At 35.2% G+C, this 27,078-nt stretch overlaps 2 protein-coding genes across 4 annotated transcripts; both read right to left on the bottom strand.

Moving 5' to 3' along the window:
* Positions 1-4,163: 4,163 nt before the first annotated feature.
* Positions 4,164-8,228, bottom strand: LOC133796787 (uncharacterized). Its single transcript, XM_062234447.1, has 2 exons — positions 7,703-8,228; positions 4,164-7,127 (listed from the first exon to the last, which is right to left on the bottom strand). Exon 2 carries the CDS (start codon positions 7,042-7,044, stop codon positions 4,411-4,413), a length of 2,634 nt encoding a protein of 877 aa, XP_062090431.1. The 5' UTR covers positions 7,045-7,127; positions 7,703-8,228; the 3' UTR covers positions 4,164-4,410.
* Positions 8,229-8,384: 156 nt separating this feature from the next.
* LOC133796789 (uncharacterized) lies at positions 8,385-14,107 on the bottom strand. 3 transcript variants are annotated; one of them, XM_062234449.1, is made up of 8 exons: positions 13,937-14,107; positions 13,701-13,801; positions 11,813-11,950; positions 10,575-11,690; positions 10,381-10,444; positions 10,011-10,150; positions 9,612-9,923; positions 8,385-9,047 (listed from the first exon to the last, which is right to left on the bottom strand). In XM_062234449.1, exons 2-8 carry the CDS (start codon positions 13,773-13,775, stop codon positions 8,757-8,759), a joined length of 2,136 nt encoding a protein of 711 aa, XP_062090433.1. In that variant the 5' UTR covers positions 13,776-13,801; positions 13,937-14,107; the 3' UTR covers positions 8,385-8,756. The 3 variants fall into 3 exon arrangements, with proteins under 3 accessions (XP_062090433.1, XP_062090434.1, XP_062090432.1); XM_062234450.1 differs by having other exon boundaries at positions 13,950-14,106; XM_062234448.1 differs by lacking the exon at positions 13,937-14,107 and having other exon boundaries at positions 13,701-13,925.
* Positions 14,108-27,078: the final 12,971 nt, after the last annotated feature.

Below are 27,078 nucleotides of genomic sequence, written 5' to 3'. Positions count from 1 at the left end.
GAGTAATCCATTATTTTCGTTCAATAACTTTAATGATATTTTTCACCTTATAAACATTAGTCTGGTCTACCTAAAACCAAAGTTTGAAAAGTTAGACAAAAAAAATAAAAAGATTATAAAATTAAGTGCACAATAATATATATATGTTATTATTCTGATTAAAAATTCTAAATAGTCTTGCTCAAATGAAAATAAAGAGATTGATTAATTTGAGCGAACCCATTGCTTCTCTTTTATAAAAACAACAATAGTGGCACTGGCATACACTGAGTTTGCTTTTATTTTTATTCTTTTGGCCAATATGAGGCACTGACTTCTTTTTTATGTGTTTTTATTCTTAATAACCCTTTTTTTTAAAAAAAACATTGATAATTGAATCTTACCAATCAAAGGGAGTTGTGTACACTAAAAAATCTTGATGAATGATGAGAAAAGAGGAGAAAGAGACAAAAGGGAACTTATTAAATATTAAGTTCACTATAGACTTTTCCTTTTCCACATTTCTAAACCAGTCACAGCAATTTAATGAGATGCGTTGAAAAAGTATTTTGTTTATTTGTTTTCCTTGTTTGTCATTATCTTATATTTTAAGGATATATATCGGCAGGAATCAAATCTTAGGGCACTTTGATTGGTGTTCCATTTATGTTATCTATCCACGAGGACCCAATAAAAATCCTAATCAACATTCAACCCTTCAAATAATGTAGATGTGGTCATTCTTTGGAAAATGAATGAAAATGTATGATTATTGACTACTCCTAAGTGGAAGAAATTCTTATGACTGTTTCAATAGGATTAACCCACTTTAGATTTTGTGTTTTTGTAAAAATATCAATTTGCACTTTATGTTTTTATAAATTCTATTTTGATTACTGTATTTTGTAAAGGTATCAATTTGGACCAAATATTTTGTAAGAAGTTACAATTAGGATCATAAATCTGAAATATTTTTTAATATAATCAAAATACTTTTAGTTATGTAAAAGTTTATATTATTTTAAACTTTGTATTTTACAAAATATACTAAAATTAGGACCCTAAAACTAATTTTGATCAAAATAAATTTTAATACGACCAAAATATATATATATATACGCCATATTTCATAAATTTTAAAAAATACATTTTTTTATAATTACACTCCATATATTTATTTTTTATGTATACTTTTTATTAATTTAAATGTATGTTTTAATTAATTTTTTATTTTAAAAATATATTTTTAATAATTAGAAATATTTATTTTTGTTTTATTTTGAGTATTAAATTATTTTTGTTTTTAATTAATTAATTAATTCATAAATGTAAAGGTATTTAGGTTATATTAAATTTATTTTGGCCAAAATTACTTTTAGAGTTTTAATTTGAACATTTTACAAAACACATGTACAAATAGTGTAAACATTTATTATAACTAAGGTATTTTAGTCGTATTAAAAAATATTTTGGGTATAGGGTCCTAATTATAACCTTTTACAAAATATAAAGTCCAAAATAAAAAAATTTAAAACATAAGATCCGCACAAGTATTTTTACACAATAGGGGATCCAAAATGGTATAATTCATTTCAATAATAAGTATTTATAGTGATAACTGTTAGTGAAAATTAATGGTAAGTCATAATGTTTGTTATAACTGATGTAGGGATAAAATTTTACCTTTAAGAATTTATAAAGGGAGCAACAAATTATGCAAATCTTTTTTCTTTTCTTTTTTGATACAAATTATGCAAATCTTTAAACAAACAAAAATGATTCTACGCATATAAGACTCATACCAAAATTGATTTGTACTTGTTTTGGAATTGTATTGAGCTCAATTTATTTTGGACTTTTATTTATACTTAGGCTTAATATTGTAGTGGGTTTCATTTTATAATTGGATCATATTTTAATTTGTCATGACTGAACTGATCTATAACTGCTTGATCTTCTATTTATGGGATTTTTACCCTTTAATAATTGACTGAGAACAATAAAAATTTGACAAGTAGATCATGCTATAATACTAATTGTGAGAAATTACATTGATATATTTAAAATTCACTTTAATTAGCTTATTGTAACCATTCAAATAGTAATTTAATTCATTCTTATTGAATTTGAAGCTCATGACAATTTACTCAATAGAATAATACTGTGCAAATGCCTAACTAGTAAAACCATGAAGGTGGGATGTATTTTCGAAAAATGGTTCAGATTCAACATGGTTGAACAAATTTTACCAGGGCTCCAAATTTCTATTCGGTTCGATGACCTCTTTGACCATGGGTTGACACTCCTCCGCCCCCTCCTTCGAGAACTCCTTTGCTCTAGGTTGTTTTCTCTTATTGTTTGGCATATTTTGATACAATTTGTTCAGGAATTTGAGAGGTATCAACCTAGTTAGAACTCTTATTATTTTAACTCTTGTTTCCATTCTCACTTCTATTTATTTAAAAACATATACAGTAGCATTAATTGGTGGTAAGGGGTCTAGTTCATTTAAAACAGTGTTGTGATTAATGATGTCACGAGTAACTTATAAATTATTTTCAATCCACCGTATAAACTCTTCCCATTAATAAAAAAATCTATACTCTCCTCTCTAATTTGTCAAATTTTACAAATATACCTCTCTTAAAAAAATTATATAAAAAAGATGCGATAATTTAAAAAATAAATAATAAGTTATGAATTATAACTTTCCTCTCCCTAATCTCCATCCACTCTACCAAACATGAATTATAACATGTGTCTCAGCTGGAGTCCCTAATCTGCCTTTCTTGCTTTTGAATCTTTCAACTATTAAATAAATCCTATTATGTTATATCATCTCTTGGTTTCTCTTGGTACAGTGTCAGAGTTATATCTCTAGGAAGGGGAATAACTTTGGTTAAAATAGTAATCTTTATCTTTAGCAAGGCGAATAATGTCTATCATTTTCTAATTCCAGTTGCTAAAAATTATCGGTTTATTTTGTTGCATTTTTACCTCAAAATGAGGTTACTTGAAAACAAACACTAAAAAGGGCAAGCAATATGGAGTTCAGTTTACACTTAGCTACGTACCACCAATTCCAGTACTAGAACTAATATTAAGATACATTTTCTTAAATTTATACATGTTATTTTTACAAAAACCAATTGAAGATATGGGCGCATTTAGAGATTCAAACTCAATTATATAGTTCTAAATTACCAGTAGTACAAATCCCAATTGTTACAAATGTGAATAGCAATGTGGGGAATCAATTAGCCTCAAAAATTGAACCGCGTCATACAATAATAAGGGCTTCGATTAAATTCAAGAAGGATCTTTGTTACTACGGAGTCTGTAAATGATTCGACCTCTAGTAGAATCATAGCGACTAACCTCAACGTTGACTCTATCTCCGGGCAGTATTCGGATAAAACTCTTACGAATTTTCCCAGATATGTACCCGATTATCATGTCGTCATTATCCAATTTAATTCGAAACATACCGTTCGGGAGTGACTCCGTCACCAGACCTTCTTGGGTCCATTTTTGCTGCTCCGAGCTGTCCTTAGACCCTGGAGGCTTTGCCATCACCACCCCTACTAAAGGGTTACGCTTCCCACCAGCCCAGCACAACGGGCTCTGTTGCCATTCCGGGAAGTTGGCTGAAGCTGCTGGGACTGAGAATTGGACTGGGATCAATGGCGTCGAGCTTCTCGGCCCGAGAGGAAGATGGAGAAGCGCGTGCTGGAGCGTGCCCGAGCTCCACATGTTTTCGTTTATGGGTTTTGGTGTTTAATTTTGTTATCTCTGGTTTCGGGTCTCTCTGGTTTAGAAAGAGGAGAAACGGATAGAAGTAGATAGCGTTCAAAAAATTAGGGCTTTTTTTTTTTTTTTTTTTTTTTGAAAAAGTAAACCCAGGGGTATTATTGTAATTTCATTTCTTAAAAATACATTGTAATTAAGTAATTATAAGAAGAGTAATGAATTGTGCAACTAAACATTAACACGTCATTATGTATAATATTTTAGGTCATTATGTATAATATTTTAGGGTTATGATTTCTCTTATAAGATAACAAGTCAAAGTCTAAATATCTCTTATTTTGAAGCTTATTCTTCTGAAATATAATCAGACCAATATAATTAGGATGTTTTCCTTAACAGATAAGCAATTGATATTATTACAATATAATAGATGCTTTGATGTAATTGCAGACTAAAATTGAATATGGGAATAGTTTAGTTTTGCCATCAACTAGACTTGAGCCAGTTCAATACACCAGAAAAACAACATAGCTAAGCCCGTGTATTTTTATGCTATGGACGATGGAAATCTAATCCTTACACATGGTTGAAACATAAAATAGGAAAGAAGCGACAGATATATGCTTATTTTCTCAAGAAAGCAGCACAAAACGACAGTACAAAATATCCGAGTGGCAATAATCATATCTCACCATCACCAACATTAGCCACCTTCTCATATACACCAGATTTTTTGGGCCTAAAACGACCCCCAAACCGCTGCTGCAAGTAAATGACTGTTGCAAAAATCAGAGACCCTAAAGTGATCACCACATCCCAAGCAATCGAAACCAGTTTGGAAGCAGAGTTTTGAGCCTTGTAAAGACCATAGGCATGGGGAAGAATCCGGACAAGAGTTGTTCCGATGTAGTAGGAATAAGCTAGTGAAACCTCTCTTGAATCCCTGAACAAGTTGAGAAGTATTTGAGGCAAGAGAAAGCCATCTAAGAGGATGTCAGCACAAGATTTCATGGTATCCCAAATGGGGTGCTCCTTGTAACTTGTCAAAAAGGCAGAAGATGGCATAACAAAGTCATGTTTTCTCTTCCTCCAAGTGAAGAAAATACTGAGAAAGGCCCATCCAGCATACACTGGCAATGTCACAAACATGGCCTCTTTCTCTGCCATCTGCAGCCCGTTACTGTCTCCACCAGATGATCTTCTCGCCAACCATGTGAGCTGTAGAAGACGAGCTTGGAACAAAAAGAGTGCAACCTTTATTACCCCTTCAGTTATTTGTTTGGCTTCAAGCCAACCACCAATCCCAAGAAGCGCATTTTGGGTGTTAAGACTTGTAGTGAATATGGATTTCAAGTCCAGCATAAGAGGTATCGTGTAGGCCGAAGTTAGAGTCAAAAGCATGGTCAATGAAACGAATGGAACCACATCGGGATTCTTTCTCAGGTGAAAGATCTGCAGCACTGCAAAAACACAAGCAAGCGTGTTGGAGATAATAGCCATGATAGTCTCCACGTCTGTTCTCAAAATGATATCATGCGCTTCATTGGCAACAAATGCAGCCGAGGACAACTCCAGTGTTTCGAAATGAAGAGGGTCGGATCTTTTTCGTTTGCTTTCAATGGTACCCTTTATGTAGCCTGAATTCTCCTTCGGATGCCTTGCAGGGAATTGAAAATTGACATGAATCTCACAATCAACAGAACCATCTTTTGACCATAACTTGGAACTGTTTAAGCCAACATTTATGCAGCCCACCATGCACAAGCTTCCTGTGGTTTCATCATAAATCCCTTCAGCAGAAATCTTTAAACTCGATAATGATTCATTAACTTGAGAAACTGCAGAATGAAGTCGGAGGTTTATTTCATAGCTAATATTAATTGGCTTTACACTGCTCAAGTCTTTTGAAGGTTCTACATCTGAATGATTTGAGTGTGGAAAGTGTGTGGGATAAAGAGCCTGCTTATTATAGAATCGGTTGCCAACATAGAGAGGTTTAACAAAGCCCCGACCTTGTTTTCTTCCGGCACTTCTAACAAACAGGTCAAATCTCATATCATTAGAAAACCCCTTTGGATACACCTTCTCCTCGTTATTCTCAGGAAATACTTTCCTGGGACACCATTTTTTCACTTTCTCAAGCTTCGTGTACTCATAATTCAATCCCATAGCCCCTTCCCAATAGTAGTTCTTTGGACTTTCAAACCTTATCTTTTCGAAATAACCAAACTCTGTCTCAGTTTTGTTGCTCCAAACATACCCCACAACACTACTGGTCTTGCCAATTGTCCAGATAGCAGGGAATCTCAGAATCAATCTTGTTGAACAATCACCAACATGTGCCTCAGCCCAAGAATCTTTTGCGTCAAGAAACTGACAAGCGATGACGTTTAGCTGATTCTTCTTCTCATCCCAAATCCCTTCCCCAACCAAAGTCGTGTGGGGGTCTAAGGTTCTGTAGTTCCACAGGTCACTGACACTGGTTGGAAACTTTATCAAAAGTCTCAGCTTTCGCTCAACTCCTAAACACTGTATTCTTTCTAGCCATAGAACTCTACGAGAATCGCTAAGGGACTCTCCCAAAGGAGTGGAAGTTTGGGTTGAGTATTTCAAATCGAAAGTCTCAAAGAATATTAGTGAACATAATACTCTTGGTAAAGAATTATAGGACAAACCCGGAGGAATGACATCATTTTGATCATCAAAACCATTTTTGTTATTACTATTGTTGAACTCTTCTGCGACCAAAGTATACTCATAATTCAACATAGGAAATATCATAACAGAGGCGGGATCAAAATAGTTTGGATCATTTTCACTCACCAAGCTCTCTAGAGTCCCAGTAACCAAACTCGTGAGCTTAGTAGAGTTCTTGATATTAAAGAGCTTAAGTGAAGCAGGAACATTAAAAGACTCATCTCTTTTAGCGCCAGAGCCAAATCCAACCATGCAGAGTTTCCCTGAAGATTCTGACCAAAATCCACTTAGACTAAATGTAGGCCATGAAGAGCTTCTACGAAATTTTTCAGGGTCAAGGCGATTCATGGAACTAGGTGGATAGTAACTTGACCTGTTACCTCTGAAATCTCTTCCAGAATAGTATGTAACACTGGTACGAAGTGTCAAAGTGCCTTGAAGACTAAACAAGCCTTGAAACTCAGTTTCATGGACTCTCCAAAAGCGTAATGAAAGAGAGTTGGAGGAGTCGAGTAAAAACCTGTGTCTTAGTCTTAGATTAGTATCGTTTCCTTTAGTAGTGTAGTATCCAGTATGTCGTCGGAAATGGAAAGGAGAGATGATGTCGCTTTTGGACATATCCGGATATGATCTGGGGACGAAAGAAGAGCAGTGATCGGCATAATAGGGTTGAAATACGGTATTGGAAGAAAAAGAGGATGCTGAAACAAAGGAAGGAGACAAATAAGTGATAACTTGAATGAGAATAAGAAGCATAGCCAATAGATGAGGGTGGGAAATAGTGGAAGAGATGTTTGAGATAGCCATTAAAAAGTTGTAAATTTACTGAGAAAAGAGATGAAGAAGTAGTAAGAGAAGGACGGTTGGTCATAGATATTACAAGGCATGAAAAGCTTATGACACTTCTAGTTTACATTATATGTACACTGTCGTTTCTACTGCATGTCGTTTCTGAGTTCACTTCACCATTTTGTTTTTGGTACCCTCTTAAAAGTCAAAACTTCAGAGTATTATACTTGAAATTTAAATGATAACTATGATGAATATAATTATTCATAATGATTATATCTAATATTGTTTAATATTCACATTACTGCTGGCCGGCGAGGGAGAAAACAAGAGGGTAATATTTTATTCTGTACATGGCATTTACTGTTTGAATTGTTAAAATTTATTTTGAAAAAGAAATTCCACAGAAGTTTCTATGTTATGATATCTGAGAGAAAAAAAATATATATATTATAGAATATTTGTGTTGACTTGGAAAACATGTTACCTCGTTAATTCCGTCAATAACACGATGGATTGGAAGGAAAAAACACAATACCAGTTGCCTTTTGGAGTAATCTAATACCAAGATGTCTTCTATCTGAGAAATATAAATAAGTTGGAAAATATGCCTAGGATCACGACTCCACTAGTCCACTCTCCACGCCAACAAAGACTTGGAAAAAAGCCAGAAAAAATAGATGAAAAAAAATGTTCATATTCAACATTCGTAGAAAAATTAAAGAAAAGTCAAGCTTGTCTAGAGTTTCAAAGTCACCAATGGTGTGCGACTCTCCAAGCACCGATTCCAACCATTATAAATAAGAAAAGGAAAATAGAAAGGTGAACTATTCGAACTAACCGGACCACTAACCACATCAACCAAGTAAATGGTATTTGTTATTGACTCATTTCTTTCCTCCACAAGTTGTATCCAAAAGGAAATTTGTTCGCATAAGAAAACCATACTACTCCTTTTTCTAATTCAGCAAAAAAAAAAATTTGTTGGGTTCTGTTTGGGCAATGAAAAATAAGACAGCGTTGAAGAAGATAACCAGGCCTTTTTTAAACTCTTGCGTTACTTACAACAAGTTAAACCGTCAAATGGCAAGAATCAAACCTAAGACAAACAGTCAAACACCTTCTAAACCTTCGCAAATAACAAGTAACTTGGTAAGGAAACCATGGAATAACTCGGTCGATAATTTCGATTTTACTTCAAGAGAATTCAGGTACCAAATGTCTCGAACTACATTCAACACTGCTAATTTTAGCTATACAATTCAGTTAACATACTTGTGTTACTTAATATTACCGGCAATTTTTGCTCTAACATTCTCACCAAATTCTCACTTCTTGAAGAGCGCCTTGGACCCTGTACACCCATCCGTATTTTGATTTATATACAAATGTGTGGATACAGAATGGGAATACATAAAATGTACTCTATAAATTAAGTATAAACTAATTTAATTCCAGGACACCTAAGTTGCATTTTCTTCAGATGTAAAATGCTTTATGTTAACTAAATAAAATGTCATCATCATTGAGTTGAAAGCCATTCATGGAGCAGCATGTTCAATGCTGCCGTTGGCAATCAAATTCACATTCGGTAATAGATATTTCTCACAGTCATTAGCTCCGAGTTGAGAAAATTCCTTGACAAGGTAATTCACGTACCCAGGCAAGGAATTCTTGAAATTCCTTGAGCAGCTCTTGTCACCCTCGTCCACATCCTGAACCCCACCTCTGACTAGACATCCAACTTGAGCACCATCCATGTATGCTTTGCATGCAACCAGAATATCATGAGCGCGGTTGCAGAAATGCCCCATCACAAAATTCTCAAAATGCTGAAGGGAATCAATGAAGATCCAATCGTGATATAAGTAACAAACATGTACGCTTACATGCAGTCTCCACAGAGAAACACAATTTCATAAACATAGAATTCAAAGCATCAAATAAATGTATTCCAAATTCCACTGGCAAATAAAAAAAAGCAGGACAACTTCAAACATCCCCAGCAAAACAGACATGAGTTAATTGTATTCCAAATAGGCAGTTACACTTCTAATATATTGCAAATAATAAATCACCGGGCAATACAATTTTATATGTTGTCAACATCCTAGACCTAATAATAATAATATAATAAATTTAAACCACTCTTGAAGAACACTCTAGATGAAATTAATCAGGATCAAGAGCTTTGGAAATACTTTATTAGAACTTAAAAATTCACATGCAAACATAGTTAAATCCTGAAAAGGAAACTACAATCAGCTACTCAAGTTGGTGTTGATGGGTAATACGGTTTTCAGTCATCATCAAAAAAACAAGCCAAGCTACTTTTTCTAGAAATTTCTCACAAAAACTGCAAAAATAAACATATTAAATAAATTCACAAAGCTTACCTTCGGAGGTCTCCTAATTGTATACATCATCGTCTTCAAGGAGAGAATAAATGTACTTTCATTGTACTGGAGGGACCGCTTTTCTCCACTTTCTGACCCACTCATTTGAGCATAGCCAGGCTCATTAAAATAAGGTTTTGTATTCAAGATCAGCCCCTGTATAGAGACCAGAACTTGAAGCATGGTAGATGTACCTGGGATCCACTTCTCGTTCTTGTTGCCAGACCAGGTGTTGAGTAGACTGAGGCATACTTTTCCAGTATTATACAAATTTGGATTTAGCCGAAGACCACCGGAGTGGTAAAAGACATGCTGAAGTAAGCAAGCACTTATTAGACTTTAAATGTGGGCAAATACAGCAATGATGCCCTAGAGGCTACAGTAACATTGATTACATACCGGTGGTACATTAGGATAATTGCCAGGAAAGAAGACATCAAAGAAGAACAAACCATCATGATATGGAGTGCCTTCTGCTCCAATAATAACAGCTCTCAAAAGATCCATTCTTGTCTCATAAACCCTAACAAATATAGTATCTGTTGATATAGAAAGATGGGGCAACCGATCAGCCAAAAGAATATGAATATTAAAAAGGACGAAAGATATTGAATCAGGGGCAGGCAGGGACCTAACTTTAGCCTTTTGACAACCTTTCATTGCTCATATATCAATTCTAACCAAGACATACAAACTCAATGAAATGACTAGCTTATAAAACAAAAAGTCTCACTGCAGTGTATATACAAAATCAATCCAGAAAACTGACCAGGCAAATCCTTCTCCAGAATCTTCCACTCCTCTTGAATTCGCTTCGCCCAATTCTTTGATGACTGCCAAAACTAAAGTTAACAAGGGCCAAAAAGGTATAGAGTTTTCGATTATAAAAATATAAAAATTCACAAGGTTAGACATGAAAATTAAAATAAAACAAAGGGCACGCAGCGCATCATGTACACTCACCGGCTTCAATGAAGAACCATCCCTAGCATAGTGATGGTCTGAATGACCTTCAACAGTATCAAATTGTTTGAAAAGTCCATACTTCCTAAGAATTTCATCTCTATCCAAGCTAGTAGTGGCTTGAACATTGTTTGTTGAACTACCTACTGTAGCTTCATTCTTCACAGGAGCAGGACAATGAAGATTGTCAAACCACAGAACATCTGCCATTTCTTCAGAATCAAATCCAGAACTCAACGGATCAAAAAAATCTGAATGAGCAAAATGGTTAAATAATGGCTTAACAGATTTCTGAGGTGCATGTGACCAAGAGAGAGGGGATTTTAATCCAAAAGGAGGATGTGGCATGTTTATAGGAACAGGAAAACTTGTACCAACTTTTTTCTTTAATTTTTCAGGAATGAAAGGTTCCCAGAAAGATGGCTCAACTCCAGAAGGGAGCTTCATTGCGTCTGATTGATTTACAGGATCATAGTTAGCTGAACTACTTAACACAAGTTGCTTCTTTTTACACGGGAAAGATTTCCGATACCGAGTTTTGGATAGTACTCCATGTGGGGGACTGGAAGCAGATCCTCTATGTTGCAGAGTAACTGCTGCCTTCTTCTTACTTTGGGTAAATTGAGAAAGAAACATGTTTGATGATAGATCCATTCCAGAATGCTGATCTACAGAACCAACTTCAGTCTGCAAGATTGGATTACTTGCAGTGTTTGAATTTTTGTTAATCTGAACAAGCTTTGATGACCAAGGAGATGAAGATGAAGATGTGTTGATTCCGTGGAGATCAACATTATATGATTGCATTGGGCATGTTGTACGAGCCAAACTACTTTCACCATAATTATTATCAAACAAAAAAGGGATCGGTGCTTCTATTCCCGGAGGAATATCCACACTATCAAAGTGGGCTTGCAACATGGAATACTGATCAACATCCATAAACTCATCTTGAAGTAGACCAATGTAGTCGTCGTCATCATCACAAGATCCCTCGGAACTATGGCCATCGAGGTCAATTAAGCTTGCTGGGTCAAAACTCTTAGAAGACTCAACCCCATCCAGTGATCCAAGTGGTTCGACACCAGAGGGTCCAAAAAAATTGACCATAGCTTCCTACAATGATATTAAGATAGTAATTCAAATATTAAATATAACAAGGATTGTTAAGCTAAACTGTACAATGAGAGAAAATATATATGAAAATGAGTAAATTTTGATTGATGTTAATCACAAACCTTGGTTTGATAATCACTGTATCCATCGGAAACAACTTTTACTGCCTTTCCTTTGTTACTTTTATCAGCTACCTTATCAAGAAACAAGAGTTCAGCAGAATCGTCCTCATCAATTTCAATCACATCATGCAGAACAATCTAGGGAAGGGAAAAAAAAAACATAAGCATCTAGATTACAATATTTATAAGAAACTGAATCTTCCAACTAGACTGCAAAAATAACAAGTACTATAAATTTCAGACACAAACACACGTGCAACAATTTCAACAATATTCAGGACAAGAAAAAATAATAATGATTTTATTAGCTTCCCAGTAATATTTTGTTTATTTATTATATTAAGATTGTTTCTCAGATATTATTAGCACAACTAAACTTTTATTTAAGAAATATCTTTTAGATATTATTAGGATAATTGCTTTTTATAATGTGAATTTATCTTTAAAAATATGGTACCTTGCCTTTTATCGAAATACAAATTTGGTAGATTTCGTGACCAATCTGCCATCAATTATATAAATTTTAAATTCAAATTTAACTACTTAATTACATATAATTGAGGGCAGTTTGGTCACTAATTAAATTTGAATATAGAGTACTAATTAAATTTGAATATAGAGTACTAAGATGTATGATTTCAAATTGTAGAATACCATATCAGAATTATACCCGAATTATAGAAAACACAAGGTACCAAGTCTATATTTCAATAAAACATAGGGTACCAAATGAGTATATACTCTTAAAAATGTATATATTCATTTATTATGATCATCTAGTTATTTGGCTAGCTATAAATATGTATTAGATGTTCAGTGTTAGACAGAAGAATTCGACAAATAAACTCCCTGAAGATCATTGCTCAAAAAAAAAAAAACTCCCTGAAGTACTCTTTCTCTCTTATAAATCTTTTTCTTCATTATGTTCTATACCTCTAAATTCCTCATTTTCCTATTTGTTTCCTTAGTTCTACCTTCTCTATTTTCTCTAATCTTCTATCTATATTCTCTCTTTTTTTTTACTTCTTCTTTATCTTATCTTCTATATTATCTTCTGAGTCTTGCATCAGAAACACTGCTCTAACTCCACTTAATTTTTTTTTAAACGCACCAACATGAACAGCGGAATTCTTGATCGTGGTCAGTGAACAAGGAACACAATATACTGTCCCAAAACATTTAATTTATAACCATTCGCAAAACAACCAAACAAACAAAAGATAACCCACATAAGTTCCAATCTGTTTCCTATGTTGCTCAGATTCTACATTCTACTACATTGATTGACTGCCAAAAATGGGCCGAGCCCTACATAGTGCCAACAGAAAAAGAAAAAAAAGGCAAAATTTCATTAAAAATTTATATTAAAAAAAAAATAATGATCACATAAATCATAACGCATCTCAGAAACTCGCTTACAATTTTTATGGCACAGGATAGGAAAAGCCTTACCTGTACCTCGGAAAACCCTTTCCGTCCCAATTCGAGTTACAGGACCCATATCCAACACAGAAAAATTCAAAAACAAATACGGAGCAAAAACTAAAAAGTCCAAGAACAAAAATCCTAGAGAGTTTCGACTCAGTTTAGGTCACTGTTTTTCCAAAGCAAGCAATACAATTCCAAAATGTGTCCCCAAACAGGGAAGACATGCCAAACCATAATCATAATCAAGCCAATTTCACACCACTGAAAAACGACAATCAATAAATCAACTTTAACTCCCAAAAATAAAAATAAAAAACAACTCGCTTCTTATTCTAATTTCAGTGTATTAGAATGATCGGAACCAAGGAGAAAAAAATATATATAATTTAGTCTAAATGTTCAGTTCAGAAATTGATTGTCGATAAAATGAAATGAGAAAAAAAAAATCTGTAACTTAAACCTCTTTACGATTACGCATTCGAGGAGGCCGAGAAACCGGCGGCGGCGGGGAGATTTCCACGACGTCGGGATCCATGAACCCCCAAACAATCGCTAGCTTTCCTGTTTGGAGAGCAAGAAAGTGTGGGAAAAGTCAAGAGAAGGCGAACCAAAAGAGAGGTTTTTAAAAAGTCGGAGACAGAACTAGGGAGAGAAAAACAAAAGAAGAGAGCGAGAGAGAGAGTGAGAATTATGAGCCTGAGGGAAGCACTTGGGTATCGGCGGCGGCTCCAAATGATCAATTGGCTTCACCTGCGCGAGAGTTTGACGACGATCCTAATCCAAAACACAAACAAAGGTTAAGCTCCGGCTCGGCTCGGCTCGGCTCAGCTCAGCTCAATAAAAAATAACTTAAGGCATAGAAATGGATGTCGCTCTGAATGTATTTATATATAAATAACATACATGGCTCGGTGGCTTGCTTTTGAAGTAGATCAACCTTGATTAAAACGAAAACCGAGTATTTTAACTAAATACACATATTTTTCTCGATAATTACGTTTATGACACTGCTCGTTGGACTACTGCAAATGTGGGACCGACTCTTGAATCTTTAACAAACTTTGAGAATTAATTCTGGACCGTCGGATGGTATTACTTTCGACGGTGACTGACTCAGTGGTCGTACTGGAGTGCCCCAACTTAACGACCAAGATATTGAAGAGTTGACTGAGCACGAGAATAATTTTTTGTTGTTATATATTGATGGCTAATGGACGGCTGGGATTGAATGGGCTCATTTCTGCTTTTTCCTGCCTCCACGTGGAAAGTGGGTCCAAACATGCAAAGAAGCCACGTAAGTTAAACATATTTCCTTGGCTAAAAACTTTGACTAGAGTGAAACGGTTCATTCCAATTATGAATTATTCCAATTTTGTTTTCTTAAACAATTAAGATTTTTCTTTCTCAAAAAAAAAAAACAATTAAGATTTTTCCACAGTTGATTTGATATAATTGCACCTTATCATTTCTCTTTTTAAGGAGTGAAAATCTTATGTGGGTCTTTTTCAGATAATACTGTATTTATTGGCAAGATTTTGTGTTTATCATAAAAAATAAAAAAAAATAAAGTTGTACTACAATTTGTTTCCTTTCATGGAAAAAAGACAACCAATATCTAATCAACTCTTCAAATCCAAGCCTTGTTCATGATTATTATGAATGGAGGTGGAGCAATGTTACAGATCAATTATGTATATTTTTATTATGAAATTTAAACATAACTAACCATTACGTCGTTATAACTAATTGTCAGGTCATCATAACTTTAAATTATGCAACAACGTAAATGAACTTATTATGTTTTTTTTGTTAGAAGATTGGAAAATTCTTTAGTACAAACCTTCAAAAAAAAGTATGTACGCATGCATCCATTTTATTGAAATTTAATTTGATATATGTTGAATATAATTATAATATTAAAACATGCACGGTTGCATATAACTAAACTTTTAATATTTTAAAACCTTCCTAAATGTTAACAAGATTGGAAAAAAGTATTTAGTGCAATCCCTTAAAAAAGTGTGTATTATTATATTCACTGGACGCGATAAAATTAATTAGATACCTATGTACAACTAAGTTCTTAATATTTTAAAACATTCTTATGCGTTATTTTTTTCTTTAAAGTAAAAGACTATAAAGTTGTTGGCAAGCACCCAATTTCTTGGATCCAACCGTTTTTTTGTGATCGTTGACCCGCGTCTAATATTTATCGATACAAGAATCATGAGGAGCATGCATCCAATTTAATGATTGTACTTCATCAATCAACCACTAATAGTTTTGTAACGTCTTACTACCTTAAAGTCGTTACTATGTGATTTTAAAACATGCAATTAACTCGCTAATCGATGTTTTAAACCAAAAAATGTGATTAAATTAAGTACAAAAATTCATTTATTGAAACTTTAATATAAAAAGGTTGGACATTCATTAAGGTCATAAAAGAGTCACATTGGGATCCCAAAATATTGTTTAAAACATATTTACTACTCAAAAGTCTTTACATAGTCGATCTAGGCGATAAATTCGGTCATTTACATAGCATTCCTCAAAACTACCCTAGTTGTGGCGGCCAGGTAAGCCAAACATCTACGCACCGCTCCATGCGCTCCAATTCATGCTTGGTCAGCCTTACCCTTGCCATTACCTACACCATAGAGCACTCGTGAGCCAAGGCCCAACAAAAAAACTCCACAAACATAGCATATAATAACTCATTCTAATAAGTGCATAATTAAACAACCATAACAGACAATCCACAACAGTGGCCTAAGCTAATCAAGGTGTGTTACCAGGCACCAGGTCCACGGTCCTAACCGAGCGGATGAGTAAAGCACCCTAGATGGCCATGTCATGGCGCCCTGCATTCAGAATGCTTATTGCCGTTTTCGTCCCTTGTCGATCCCGACTCTTGCCGATCCCAGCCTTTGCCAATTCCAGCCTTCGTCGATCAGTCACAAACACATATAGATGACATAACAATTACAGACATTCAGACATAATACTAAACACAGATAATCGGGTCATGCCCTGCTTCATGGGCACAAACAATTTTCTTACCCGAGATGACAATGCAAGGCAATCCCAAGCACAATCCCTAATCTCGAGCCTTAACGGTAAAACCTAGTCACAACATAATAATAAATAACCATCACAATCTAAACTGATTTAAAGCTTTCGGAATAATATACGAGCCTCCGAGACCTCGAATTCTACTCAACCGGGTAGTAGGATCCTTCCTGAGCCCCTAGGTTTGAGTTCCCGAGCTATAAAACATGTTTTGGCTATTTCCTATAGTTAGAGTCGCGGCCCAGCCCCTAGGGCCACGGTGCACTACAAGTCAAAGAGCCCAAGGCTCTCTCCTGTGGGACGTGGGCCGCAGCGCGACCCAACCTACGTCGTGGTGCCTGGGTGATTTCAGAGAATCGCCAAGCCCTTTCCACGCACAAGGGTCACGATGCCTGATGAACAGCGCCGCGGCTCAAGCTCCAAAACCCATAATTCCCTTGCATTTTCTCAAGCCAATTTCACTAAAATTCACCCTAATCAATATCTAAACCCATAATTACGTCTAGAACTCATATCAACACAACATAACCATTATAATTACCCTAAAAAACTACTCCATACTCTCACCAAAATCCAAAATCAGCCAAAGGTTTAAACCTCAAGAAAACCCTTAAACTACAACAGAAATCCACCAAAAAATCATAGTAAAGCCTTACCTTAGAGACGATTTCGATCCCCCTTGAGGTTCTCCACTTAATCCCAGCTTTAATCCCCAGTCCCCAAGCTTCAAGTCCTCAATTCTTGAGCCAATTCTCCAAGAGTTTCACAAAGCTTCCAAGCACACCAAGGGAGAGAGAATGAGTCGAATAGAGAGAGAGCAACTGAGAGACTAAGTTTTGTTTTCCTTCTTCCTAAGTGTTATGCTGAAATCTAGCCTAACCAAGTCTATCCTTTGGCACTAAAATGACCAAAATGCCCCTAGATCAATTCCTAGCCCTTTAATGCCACCAAAGGCCTTTGCTACATTACCGCTAATTCATCGAGTAGTCCTATAAATCCCCAATTAATCATAGCATATCCAAATAACCGCTAAATAACTACATGTTACCCGGTAAATTCCGAACACGCACTAACTTCCCAAAATACATCTAGGCTCACTCCAAGCTGGGTATTTGAAACCATTGTGACTATTCTGCTAATCTGCTCCCTAGGACCGCCTCGAGTCCAATATCACGAATACACCCACATAACAATGTTGTCTCAGTCATAACACACACATGATTACATTTATGCCATTAACAGACCAAAATTACAAATATGCCATTATTAACAAGAACGAGCTCACATACATATTTAATACACCTAAACATGTATAGTCATATTTTAATATAACTCAAGCAATCACATAATGATGCACATATATCATAATTAATTCACCTAACAATGCAATTAAATCAATTATTGTTATCTTGGCACGCTAACCAAGGCATCAAACCTTATTAGCAAATTTGGGACGCTACAAGCTTTCTCCGACAAGCACACATGGAGACGAGATATTACAAAATGTTACTCTTCTAACTGCTTCTTTCTCTTCATGTGATATATGGAGAAAATAGAATAACTACATTTACATTTTCACCATTTACACTGCTATTTCACTTTAGAACAACATCCATTGTGGCCAACCTATCATACTTACCATATTGTGCTCTACTTAATTCAAATCAAGTAGATTGAGACAATCACATGTTTCAGTTTATGTATTTTTGAAAAATGTGCAATAGAGGAGTCCAACAAATGCGTTGTAGATCATGTACCATTTGAATGACCAAAACTAAAACAACTAATTTTAATGATTTTGTCATGCTTATTGTTGTTATAAAAATCTATAAAGACAAAAATAGTAATAATAAATTTACTCTTTCTTGTAATAACTAACTATTACGCCGTTATTATTTTAAATTATTTGTCATTTTTAGAGTAGTAGAACATTGTGGATAAATTATTTTTACTTATTATATTTTCCCATAACAAGATAAGAATCTTTTTTTTTAAGATAAGAAAATCTTCAATACAATCCCTTAAAAGTATGTATTATCACATTTACGTTAATGAACTTTAATTAGATACTTGCATACAACTAAGTTCTTAATATTTTAATCATAAACGTTAATTTTTCAATAAGATAAAAGATTGCAAAGTCGTCAGTTAGCACCCAATTTCTTGGATCCAACCGTTTTTTTGTGATCGTTGACCACGTCTAATATTTATTGTTACAACTTACAAGAATCATGAGAATCGTGCACCAAATTTATTAACTGTAATTCATCGGTCAACCACTAGTAGACTTTTTTGACACCTACACACGGAGAAAAGATATTACAAAAATTCTCCATTCTATTTGTTTCTTTCCCTTCGTGTGGTGTATGGAGAAAATGGGATAACTAAATTTACTTTTTCACCCTTTACACTACCATGTCACTTTAGAACAAAATCCATTATGGCCAAGCTTGTATGATTTAATTATTATGTATGCTTATGGTTGTCCAAAGAATGAAGACAGAGATCACATGTTGTTCTTTCAAGTAGTATGGGCATATTTGTTAAGAACATCCAAGATTTGGGGTTAAAGTGCAATTATGAAATTTATGATAGAAATTGTAATTTCTATAAGTTGAAACTATTAGTTTAAGAGTGAATTACTAAAAAAGGCTTAGGTGAAGTAATGTGGAGCTTAGGATAAGGGATAAGATGGTAATTTGGTGATATAGATGTTGATTATAAATAGATTAAGATGATCTAGGGTTAGGGTTTGAATCATTAAGGAAGAAGAAGAAGAAAAAGAAGAAGAATAATTCTCTTATCAATAAGCTTGGATCTTGAAAGTTCTTTGGACTGAGATTGAAGGAAAGAATTTGTGGTCAAGAGTTATTGAATTCGTGGGGTAAGATTTCTTGTACATTCTTAAGTTTTCATTAAATTCTCCACTAGAGTTCTTAAGTTTGAATGCATGATAATGGTGATATGAGTAGATGTGCATGGTAGATTATTTTTAAATGATAGAAGTTCATGCTAGGGTCTATATTGTTATTACTTAATGGTTAGAAACATGATAGGAGTGAATGAATGAGGGGTTATAGATCTAGTTGTTTGAGTTTTGAAATAGCTTGACGAGGATGACAAAGTTAGGGTTCTTCAACCCTAACCATGATGAACGCATGAATGTGTGTTGATGTTGTTTTTATAATTGGAATGTGTTAGGGTTATAACGTAACTGGTTTGAGGGCGAAATTGGGTTTAAATGTGGATTTTTGGAGGTTTAGGTCGATTGGAGGAGATGAACACGAAGAAGAAGTCACATATGCGATTTCTAGAACGACGTTGGGCGCGACCGCGCCACACACCCAAAAATGAGGTTTTCCTTGTTTTGCTTGGTTTGATTTGGGCTTGACGTTTTTGCTTTAGGGTTTTCTATTTGGTGGTTGTAGGACTTTGTTGGGGACACTTTAGAGTGATTTGGGTCCTAAAAAGTGTGAGGGTACATGCATAATGATTTGTTTTGATATATTTCTCTAAAATATGAAAGTAGTATGAAGTTTGACATAGGGCTCGGTAAGACTACTTGAAAGTACATATTGTTGGTGTGGATCGCTGCTGCATTTGAGGTAAAAAAAAGTGGACACCTGTGTACAGGGTAAATATGTGTTATACATGTTTGTATATCATGTTAACAGTATGTTATGTGCATATAACATGTTTGTAAAGGCTAAATGAATATGTATTCTTATAACTTGGTATGTGATAAAATCTAAGGGGCTGTCACAATGGCAGTGGGTTGTTGCAAAGATAGTGGGTCGTTGCAATAATAGTATAATGTTCGTGATATGTTTATGATATATTGAGGTTATATTGTAAACATGATGGTTAATTTTGTATATGAAATATGAATTTGTGTTATTATCATATTATGCATGTTATTATGTTTTGGGTTTGAGGGTTGTGTCCAACACAACCCTTCTTGTTGGGCTTAGCTCATGGTACTTTGTATGCTGGAAAAATGCAAAGAAAAGTGTGTGTGAAACAATGAGTTGGAGAGCTGTGGTGGCGGGGAGTACATGTTTAGGATATTTTGACCTTAGGGGTCAAGGTCTCACGTTTATTTGACGTGTTTTATGACTTTATGCAAATGTTACTTTTGGGTATTTATGAGTTATTTTAAAACCTATGAAGTATGTTATGGTAGTAGTTGAATGGTTTTGTTTTTACTAAGGATTCTGGAATCTACTTTTATTTCAATGTAGGGAAGGCATTTTTTATTTTCAATAAAAGTTAAACTTTATTATTTTTCTTATTCTTTTTATTTAAACTCACACACGTAATGTCTTAAGAAATTGAGGCATTACAATTGGTATCAGAGCCAAGGTTTTAAACTTTCTATAGACCGTCCTAACATGTATACTCACCACCGAAGACAAGCTCGACTCATTGCTCTGTAAGTCATTAATTGTTATATTTGCTTTAATTGATTTGATGTGAAATTTTTAATTTATCTGTTTACTAGAGTAGTGAAATGAGTATGGCTAGTCAGCGGATAGTTTCGATAAGAGTGTGGAACAAGGCCTAACGCCGATGTAGCACCCACATTAATTTGATATAATATAGCCAATAATCACATGATTGTATTGCATTACATATCATAAAATATGTATAATTTGAGCATATGCATATTCTTATAAGTGTTTTCATGTATAAGTATAAAAGTTGTGTAAATGATGTTTATGTGTATGTTCAACATTATTAACCTTGTGGCATTTGAGTTGTCTTTTATGGGTATTTGATGTGCTCAAGATATAAGAAAGGATGAAAAATATGGACAACGCATGAAATCACGTGAGAAAAGTGAGATATAGAAGGCAAAAGATGTTAAGTGGTGAAAAATAGTACAATGTCGATTACTAGTATTTCGGTGTAAAATTGGGTATTAGTGGATTTACCAAATATAATTGAGGTGTGATTAAGGTCTCATTGATAAAGTAAAAATTGTTTTAGAACCATTAGATCAATTCTTGATGGGAGGTATACATAATCAGTGGCGTTGACGCAAAGTCAAAACGAGCTTAGCATAAGTGCGCTACGCTCAATCGGGTAAGCATAACTATTGGGTATGAACTCATATGGACCTAAGGTTTGGTGTGAGTGTTTCACACATAAGGATAATAGGCCTAACAGATGATTAAGTTGAAATTATTGAAGTGATAAGGCTTTCATAAGTCAAAAAGTGAAATGATAAGGTGAAAGGTGTCAAATTTTAATACAATAAGGCCAAATCATTGAAAATAAAGGATAGTCATCAACCTCATCACTTTCCACGACCAAGACTCTGAAATACAAAGAGAAAAGAAAACCAAAAGCCATTTTTTGGCTAGCTTGAAGAGATTCTAAGGAGATCCAAGTGAAATCAAAGCCAAAGAAGTGGATTAAGCTTAGTTCTGGCCTTTTTATGGTAAGTTCTTGTACTTGGAAGTTAAACAATGTTTTTGAATTTTTCTGAGAGCTTATCTATGGTGTTTTATCTTTTTTAAGATATTTTTTGGTAGTTTGCAAGTGGTTTGAGGTTTAGAAAAGCTAGAAGAGATTGTTTTCGCCGAAAAGTTGCTTAGTAAGTGAAATTCTGTGTCTTATGAGGTTTTTGTGGTTCTTGGAGTACAAACTGATTTTTGGTTATTTGATTGAGTTTATAAGATGGTAGATATGTTTATAAATGTTTAAATAGATGTGGAGGCTCATTTAATTTGGCTGATGATCTTGGAAATTAGAATTTTATCAAAAACGGTATATGATAACTTTATGATGAATTATGTTGGTATTTGGGATATATGGTTATGACAGGTTATTTGATGTTTATTACTGATTGATTTTGATATTTCGGGATAGCTAAAATTAAGGGGAAGCTCTATCAAAATTTCTCCAAGTGTCTAAGATAAATCTAACGCTCGATCTAAGTGGTTTAAGGCATTTTAGGCATGATTTGGATATGAAATTTGATATAATGTTTTATGGATATTTTAAAAAATAGTTCAATGCATTACTGCCATCATTATGATGTGAAATTCATGCCATTGTCAGGATAAGCACATCAACACCTAAGACACCACTTGTTACACGGTGAAATACATTTTAGACAGAAGGTAAGTAAAATACTCAATTGCAACACAAGAATTACATGTTATGTGAAAGTGTGTATTATATGAATATTGTGTGAGTAAGTTGTAACGCCCTAAACTCCAGGGACCGTTACAGTGTGCCTTGTAAACAGTGCTAAACTCGCTAATCGAGTCATTTGGCCAAAATCGTGTAACTAAGTATGATTAGCGGTTTAGGGATTAAAAATTTTGGTTAAGATGTAACGTTTCATTAGAACGTTTATTATATACATTGGGATCCCAAAAATATAATTTAAAGCTCTATTACAAGAAAATATTTACAACCAGCCGATCTAAGCGGCAAAACAGGGTTTAACCCTAGTTCCTCTTTCAACCCTTGGCAATGGCGGTCGAGCAGCCGCATATGTACACATCGCCACCTAAGCTTTCCAACTCAAGGATGGTCCAGCTTTCTTTTGCCTTTACCTGCACCACATAGCACCCGTGAGTCGAAAGCCAGCAAGAAAACTCAATATGCTCATGAACAGTAATAACATGTCATCAAATCATAAGGCACATGCCTAGCAGAAACAGCCATATTCAAGCAAGCAAATAAGTTCAAACAATGAACGAGTGACTGATCAATAAGTCACTAACAGGGGGTCAGTACCTTTAAACAAGTGACTAATCTTCTAGTCACAAACAGGGGGTCAATACCTTTAAACGAGTGACTAAGTATCAACTCCCTCAGCCATGTGACAAAACGGTCACCTAGGCCTTTGGCCCTGGCTCTAAGTAACTAGTCTTAGACTAGCCAAGCGCTTAAATTTTCTTCGACCTTCGGGTCGGTCCAGCATTAATACCCCATATGAATCATTCAATGCTGATATCGATTAGATCTAATATTTCATCGGCCTTGCGTCCTCGACGCTTATGCCATTTCTGACTCTCGTGTCAGTAATACGCGACCAGTGCCGATCTTGAACAGTTGGTGCCACACACAACCAAGCAATGCTACCAAACATATATCATATGTCAAATATCCGAATATAAGGCATTCATCATGCTTACTTAACAACTGCTAGCATAATTAGGACCATGCATAAACACAGAGGCTCCAGCTCTGAACAATCTCATATTCAATACTCATAGCATGCCCTAATCATATGTTTCTCGTGCAACACATGCATCACCTTTAATCACTTGACATGCCTCAACAATAACCATGCATGTCACATTTAAGCATCCAACATGCATCAAGAATAACCATGCATGTCACATATACACAGGGTGCAGTTCCCTTACCTTTGGTCCAAGCACAGGTTACCAATAAACGAGCCACAAGCACGATCCCAATTCCAAGCCTCTAGTGATAACCTAGTCACAACCACAAACGATGATCCAATGAATTCAAGTTCTAAAATCCACCCCGGAACCAAAACCTAGCCTCCAAGACATAAAACCCCACCAATTCGGGTAGTAGGAATAATCCTGAGGCCTAAAACCAAGTTCCCGAGGTCAAAACACTCAAACGGGCACAACACCCTGCCTGAGCCGCGGCCCTAACACCTTGAGCCGCAGCCCCCAGCCACACCAGGAGCAAGGGCCGTGGCGCCCCTCACACAGGGCCGCGGCGCCCAGCAAGGCCAAAGTGCCTGCACCAGCTTTTTCGAACTAGGGCCGCGGCGCCCAAGAACAAGGCCGCGGCCCCCCACCCAGAACCAGCCATAAACTCGATTTTAACCTTTTAAAACCTTCCAAAAACATACCTAAACACTTCCAAATCCAAAAATCAAAGTTCCCAAACATCCCCATGATCCAAAACCCATAAAACCCAAGCTTCAAATCTAACAAAAACCCATCAAAACACAAAGTCCAATTCAAGCTTAAAAACTTTAAAACTTTAAAACTTAAAACTTGAATTACCTCCAATAGAGTTGTTTCCAACTAAATCCTCCGGCTAATAAGCTTCTAATCTTTTCTAGGATCGCTATGCCTCGATCCTCGCTTGAATCCGACTCCTAGAACTCAAGTTACCGTCGAAAATACGATCGGGAGACGAAAAAGGAACTTAGAGGGAGAGAGAACGTACATAGCGTTCTTTTATTCTTTTAAAAGGTTACTTCAAGCTTAAGTAGTCTCAACCAAATCCTAACGCTCGGGGTCCCGAAAACACTCCCGGGGGCAAAATAGTCAAAACCTCCAGAATTTCCCCTTGATCTTACTAACTCCCAATTTATCACCAAATATTTATTCCCATTACCCAATAACCTGCTAATGCTCTAAATACCCCTTGACTTACTCCAAGTCAAGTTTAAATCCCGTTGTGACTTTCCCACTAGCTTACCTCCTAGGATCGTCTCGCGCTGAGTAACCCTAGCATAACCAAATAATAATAAAGCACCACACACATATCACATATATGCCAAATATGCCCGAAATGGCCAAAATATGAAAATAGCCCAATTACTCAGAAATGAGTTCACATGCATATTTAATACACCTAAACATGCATATAATCATTTAATAACATAATAAATCAATTATGGCCCTCCCGGCCTCCTAATCAAGGTCTTAAACCCCATTAGGAAATTTTGGGCATTATATAAGTGGTATTAACATACATTGACACTTCATCATAAATTTGTATGCATGGCATAATAGTGATATGGTGAATCGTTGTATGATATAAGACCATGCATGATATAATGATGATTAATTATGTGATGCATTAGCAAGTTTTATGCAACATAAAAGTAAGTTGTAATAAGAAGTTTAAGTTCAGTGCCACTGTTTTGAAAAGGGCAAATGAAATTGTAAGTAAGTGTAAATGGAGGCCTATTGTTAGGCTCATAGTGGCAGTCCAATAATTTGAGCTAGGTTTTAGTGAACTAATTATATTGTTTGACATGTTCCCATTTTTATTTCTCCTCCATATGAGTTATTGTTATATGTATTGACACCACAGTGTGTGGCCGCCTTAACTCTTGCGCCTGATGGGGCAACGATGGAATAAGAAATTTAATGCGCCCTATTGTGGTGATGACTAGCCGAAGGAGAACCCATGGAATTTTATATTATATGTGTAACAAGCCCTACATGCATTGGCCTAATCAAACAGTGTGCACAATATTAAGGGGCCCAAAATTTAAAAAGAAGTTGTGTATGCCCATTGACATTGAGTAATCATTAGCATTGCATGCATTACTTTGCTTACTGAGCTTTAGGCTCATAGTTGTCTTGTGTTGCAGGTAAAGAAAGAAATGAGTGAATGACAAAGGATAACTAAAGCATGGTCTTGACCCTGATTTGTACATATGAACATATCAACCTTTTGTGGGTTATTTCAATTTATCAGTGTGTATGTTTGTAATAAAATGTGAAGTTATGTTTTGAAAACAAATTGGGTTATTTAATACTTATGTATAATATATTTGAGACACACTTTATGTTTAATGTAAATAATGTGAGATAAGTTTTTTTTTTTTAAATCCAGACTTTTGCTGAAAGTAATTATGATATAGTTTTAAAACGTAACACCTCAGATATGGTTTTAACTAAAATAAGTGAGGGTGTTACAGCCAAAAGCTAACATGGAAGATTCGGAAGCTGAAAAGGATAAAAGTGCCTAGTGAAGTAGAACGCAGCATAAAGAGTATGGTTGACCATTTGATAAGGGTCAACAAGCGCATTCAGAATTTAGTATGGAGAGGAAGAACATTAAACTATAAGAAAAAGTTTGAAGTACTTAAGGTAACATTCCCACCATCATCAAAGAAGAGGGGGGATTTGGATTTTCTTTGGAGAAAGTGAGTAAGAACCACCCACAAGGAAGGGTGTATGGCTGCATAATCGACCAATTCGTGGAGTGTAAAGGAATGAATTGTAGCATCTCAAAATTTTACTTAGCTAGTAGTAGTAGTAGCAGTAGCAGTAGCAGTAGCAGTAGCAGTAGTAGTATTTAGATAGAATAATTAAGAGCGTGACACTTGTCACATGTATGTTTATTGATGATTTAAGCATTTTGGATGAATAAATTAATAAAAGATAGATCTAGAAGCTCTAAAACCTTCCAGCAGCTGTTAGGACTACGTTTTACTCAATAAAAGTTGTTTTAACAAACTTCAAATATGCTAAAAGTGTGCAAAAACGTGTTTAAAATATCATCGTATGTCGATATATCGCAGTTATAGGGCCGATACATCGCCTCCAAAAGATACAGAAAACACGTCAACTTCACACAAACGAAACCACGAAAGCTCGGGGCATAGGTAGGGGAGATATATCGCCTTGGGTAAGTGATATATCGGCTATTGGAGCAATTTTTGAAACTTTGTGGATTTAAATTAGAAACAACCCTCAACCACTTGGACTTGTTCTTGAACGTTTTTGACCAAGTTATGGGCATATATGTTGAAACAAAAATTCAAATTTATTCATTTTAAAAGGGGTTAGTTTCACTCCTTGAACTCTATAAATAGGATCTAGTACTCAGCCATTTCATTCATTATTCAAGCATTCTTCAGAGGCTCCAAGCTATTAAGTTTATTCTAGAGAAAAAACACTATGGTTTTGGGATTAAAAGATTTTCAATCTAAGCTTTTCTAAACACTTGGGAAGTAAGATATAGTGTTATTTCGGTATCAAGGTGTAGATCGGAGTTCTAGTTCATTCAAGGTATTC

The sequence above is a fragment of the Humulus lupulus genome, chromosome 8, assembly GCF_963169125.1.
Source record: "Humulus lupulus chromosome 8, drHumLupu1.1, whole genome shotgun sequence".
In the NCBI taxonomy this organism is placed as follows: domain Eukaryota; kingdom Viridiplantae; phylum Streptophyta; class Magnoliopsida; order Rosales; family Cannabaceae; genus Humulus; species Humulus lupulus.
The sequence above is the reverse complement of the archived record's forward strand: the minus strand, read 5'-3'. Positions and strand labels throughout refer to the sequence as shown.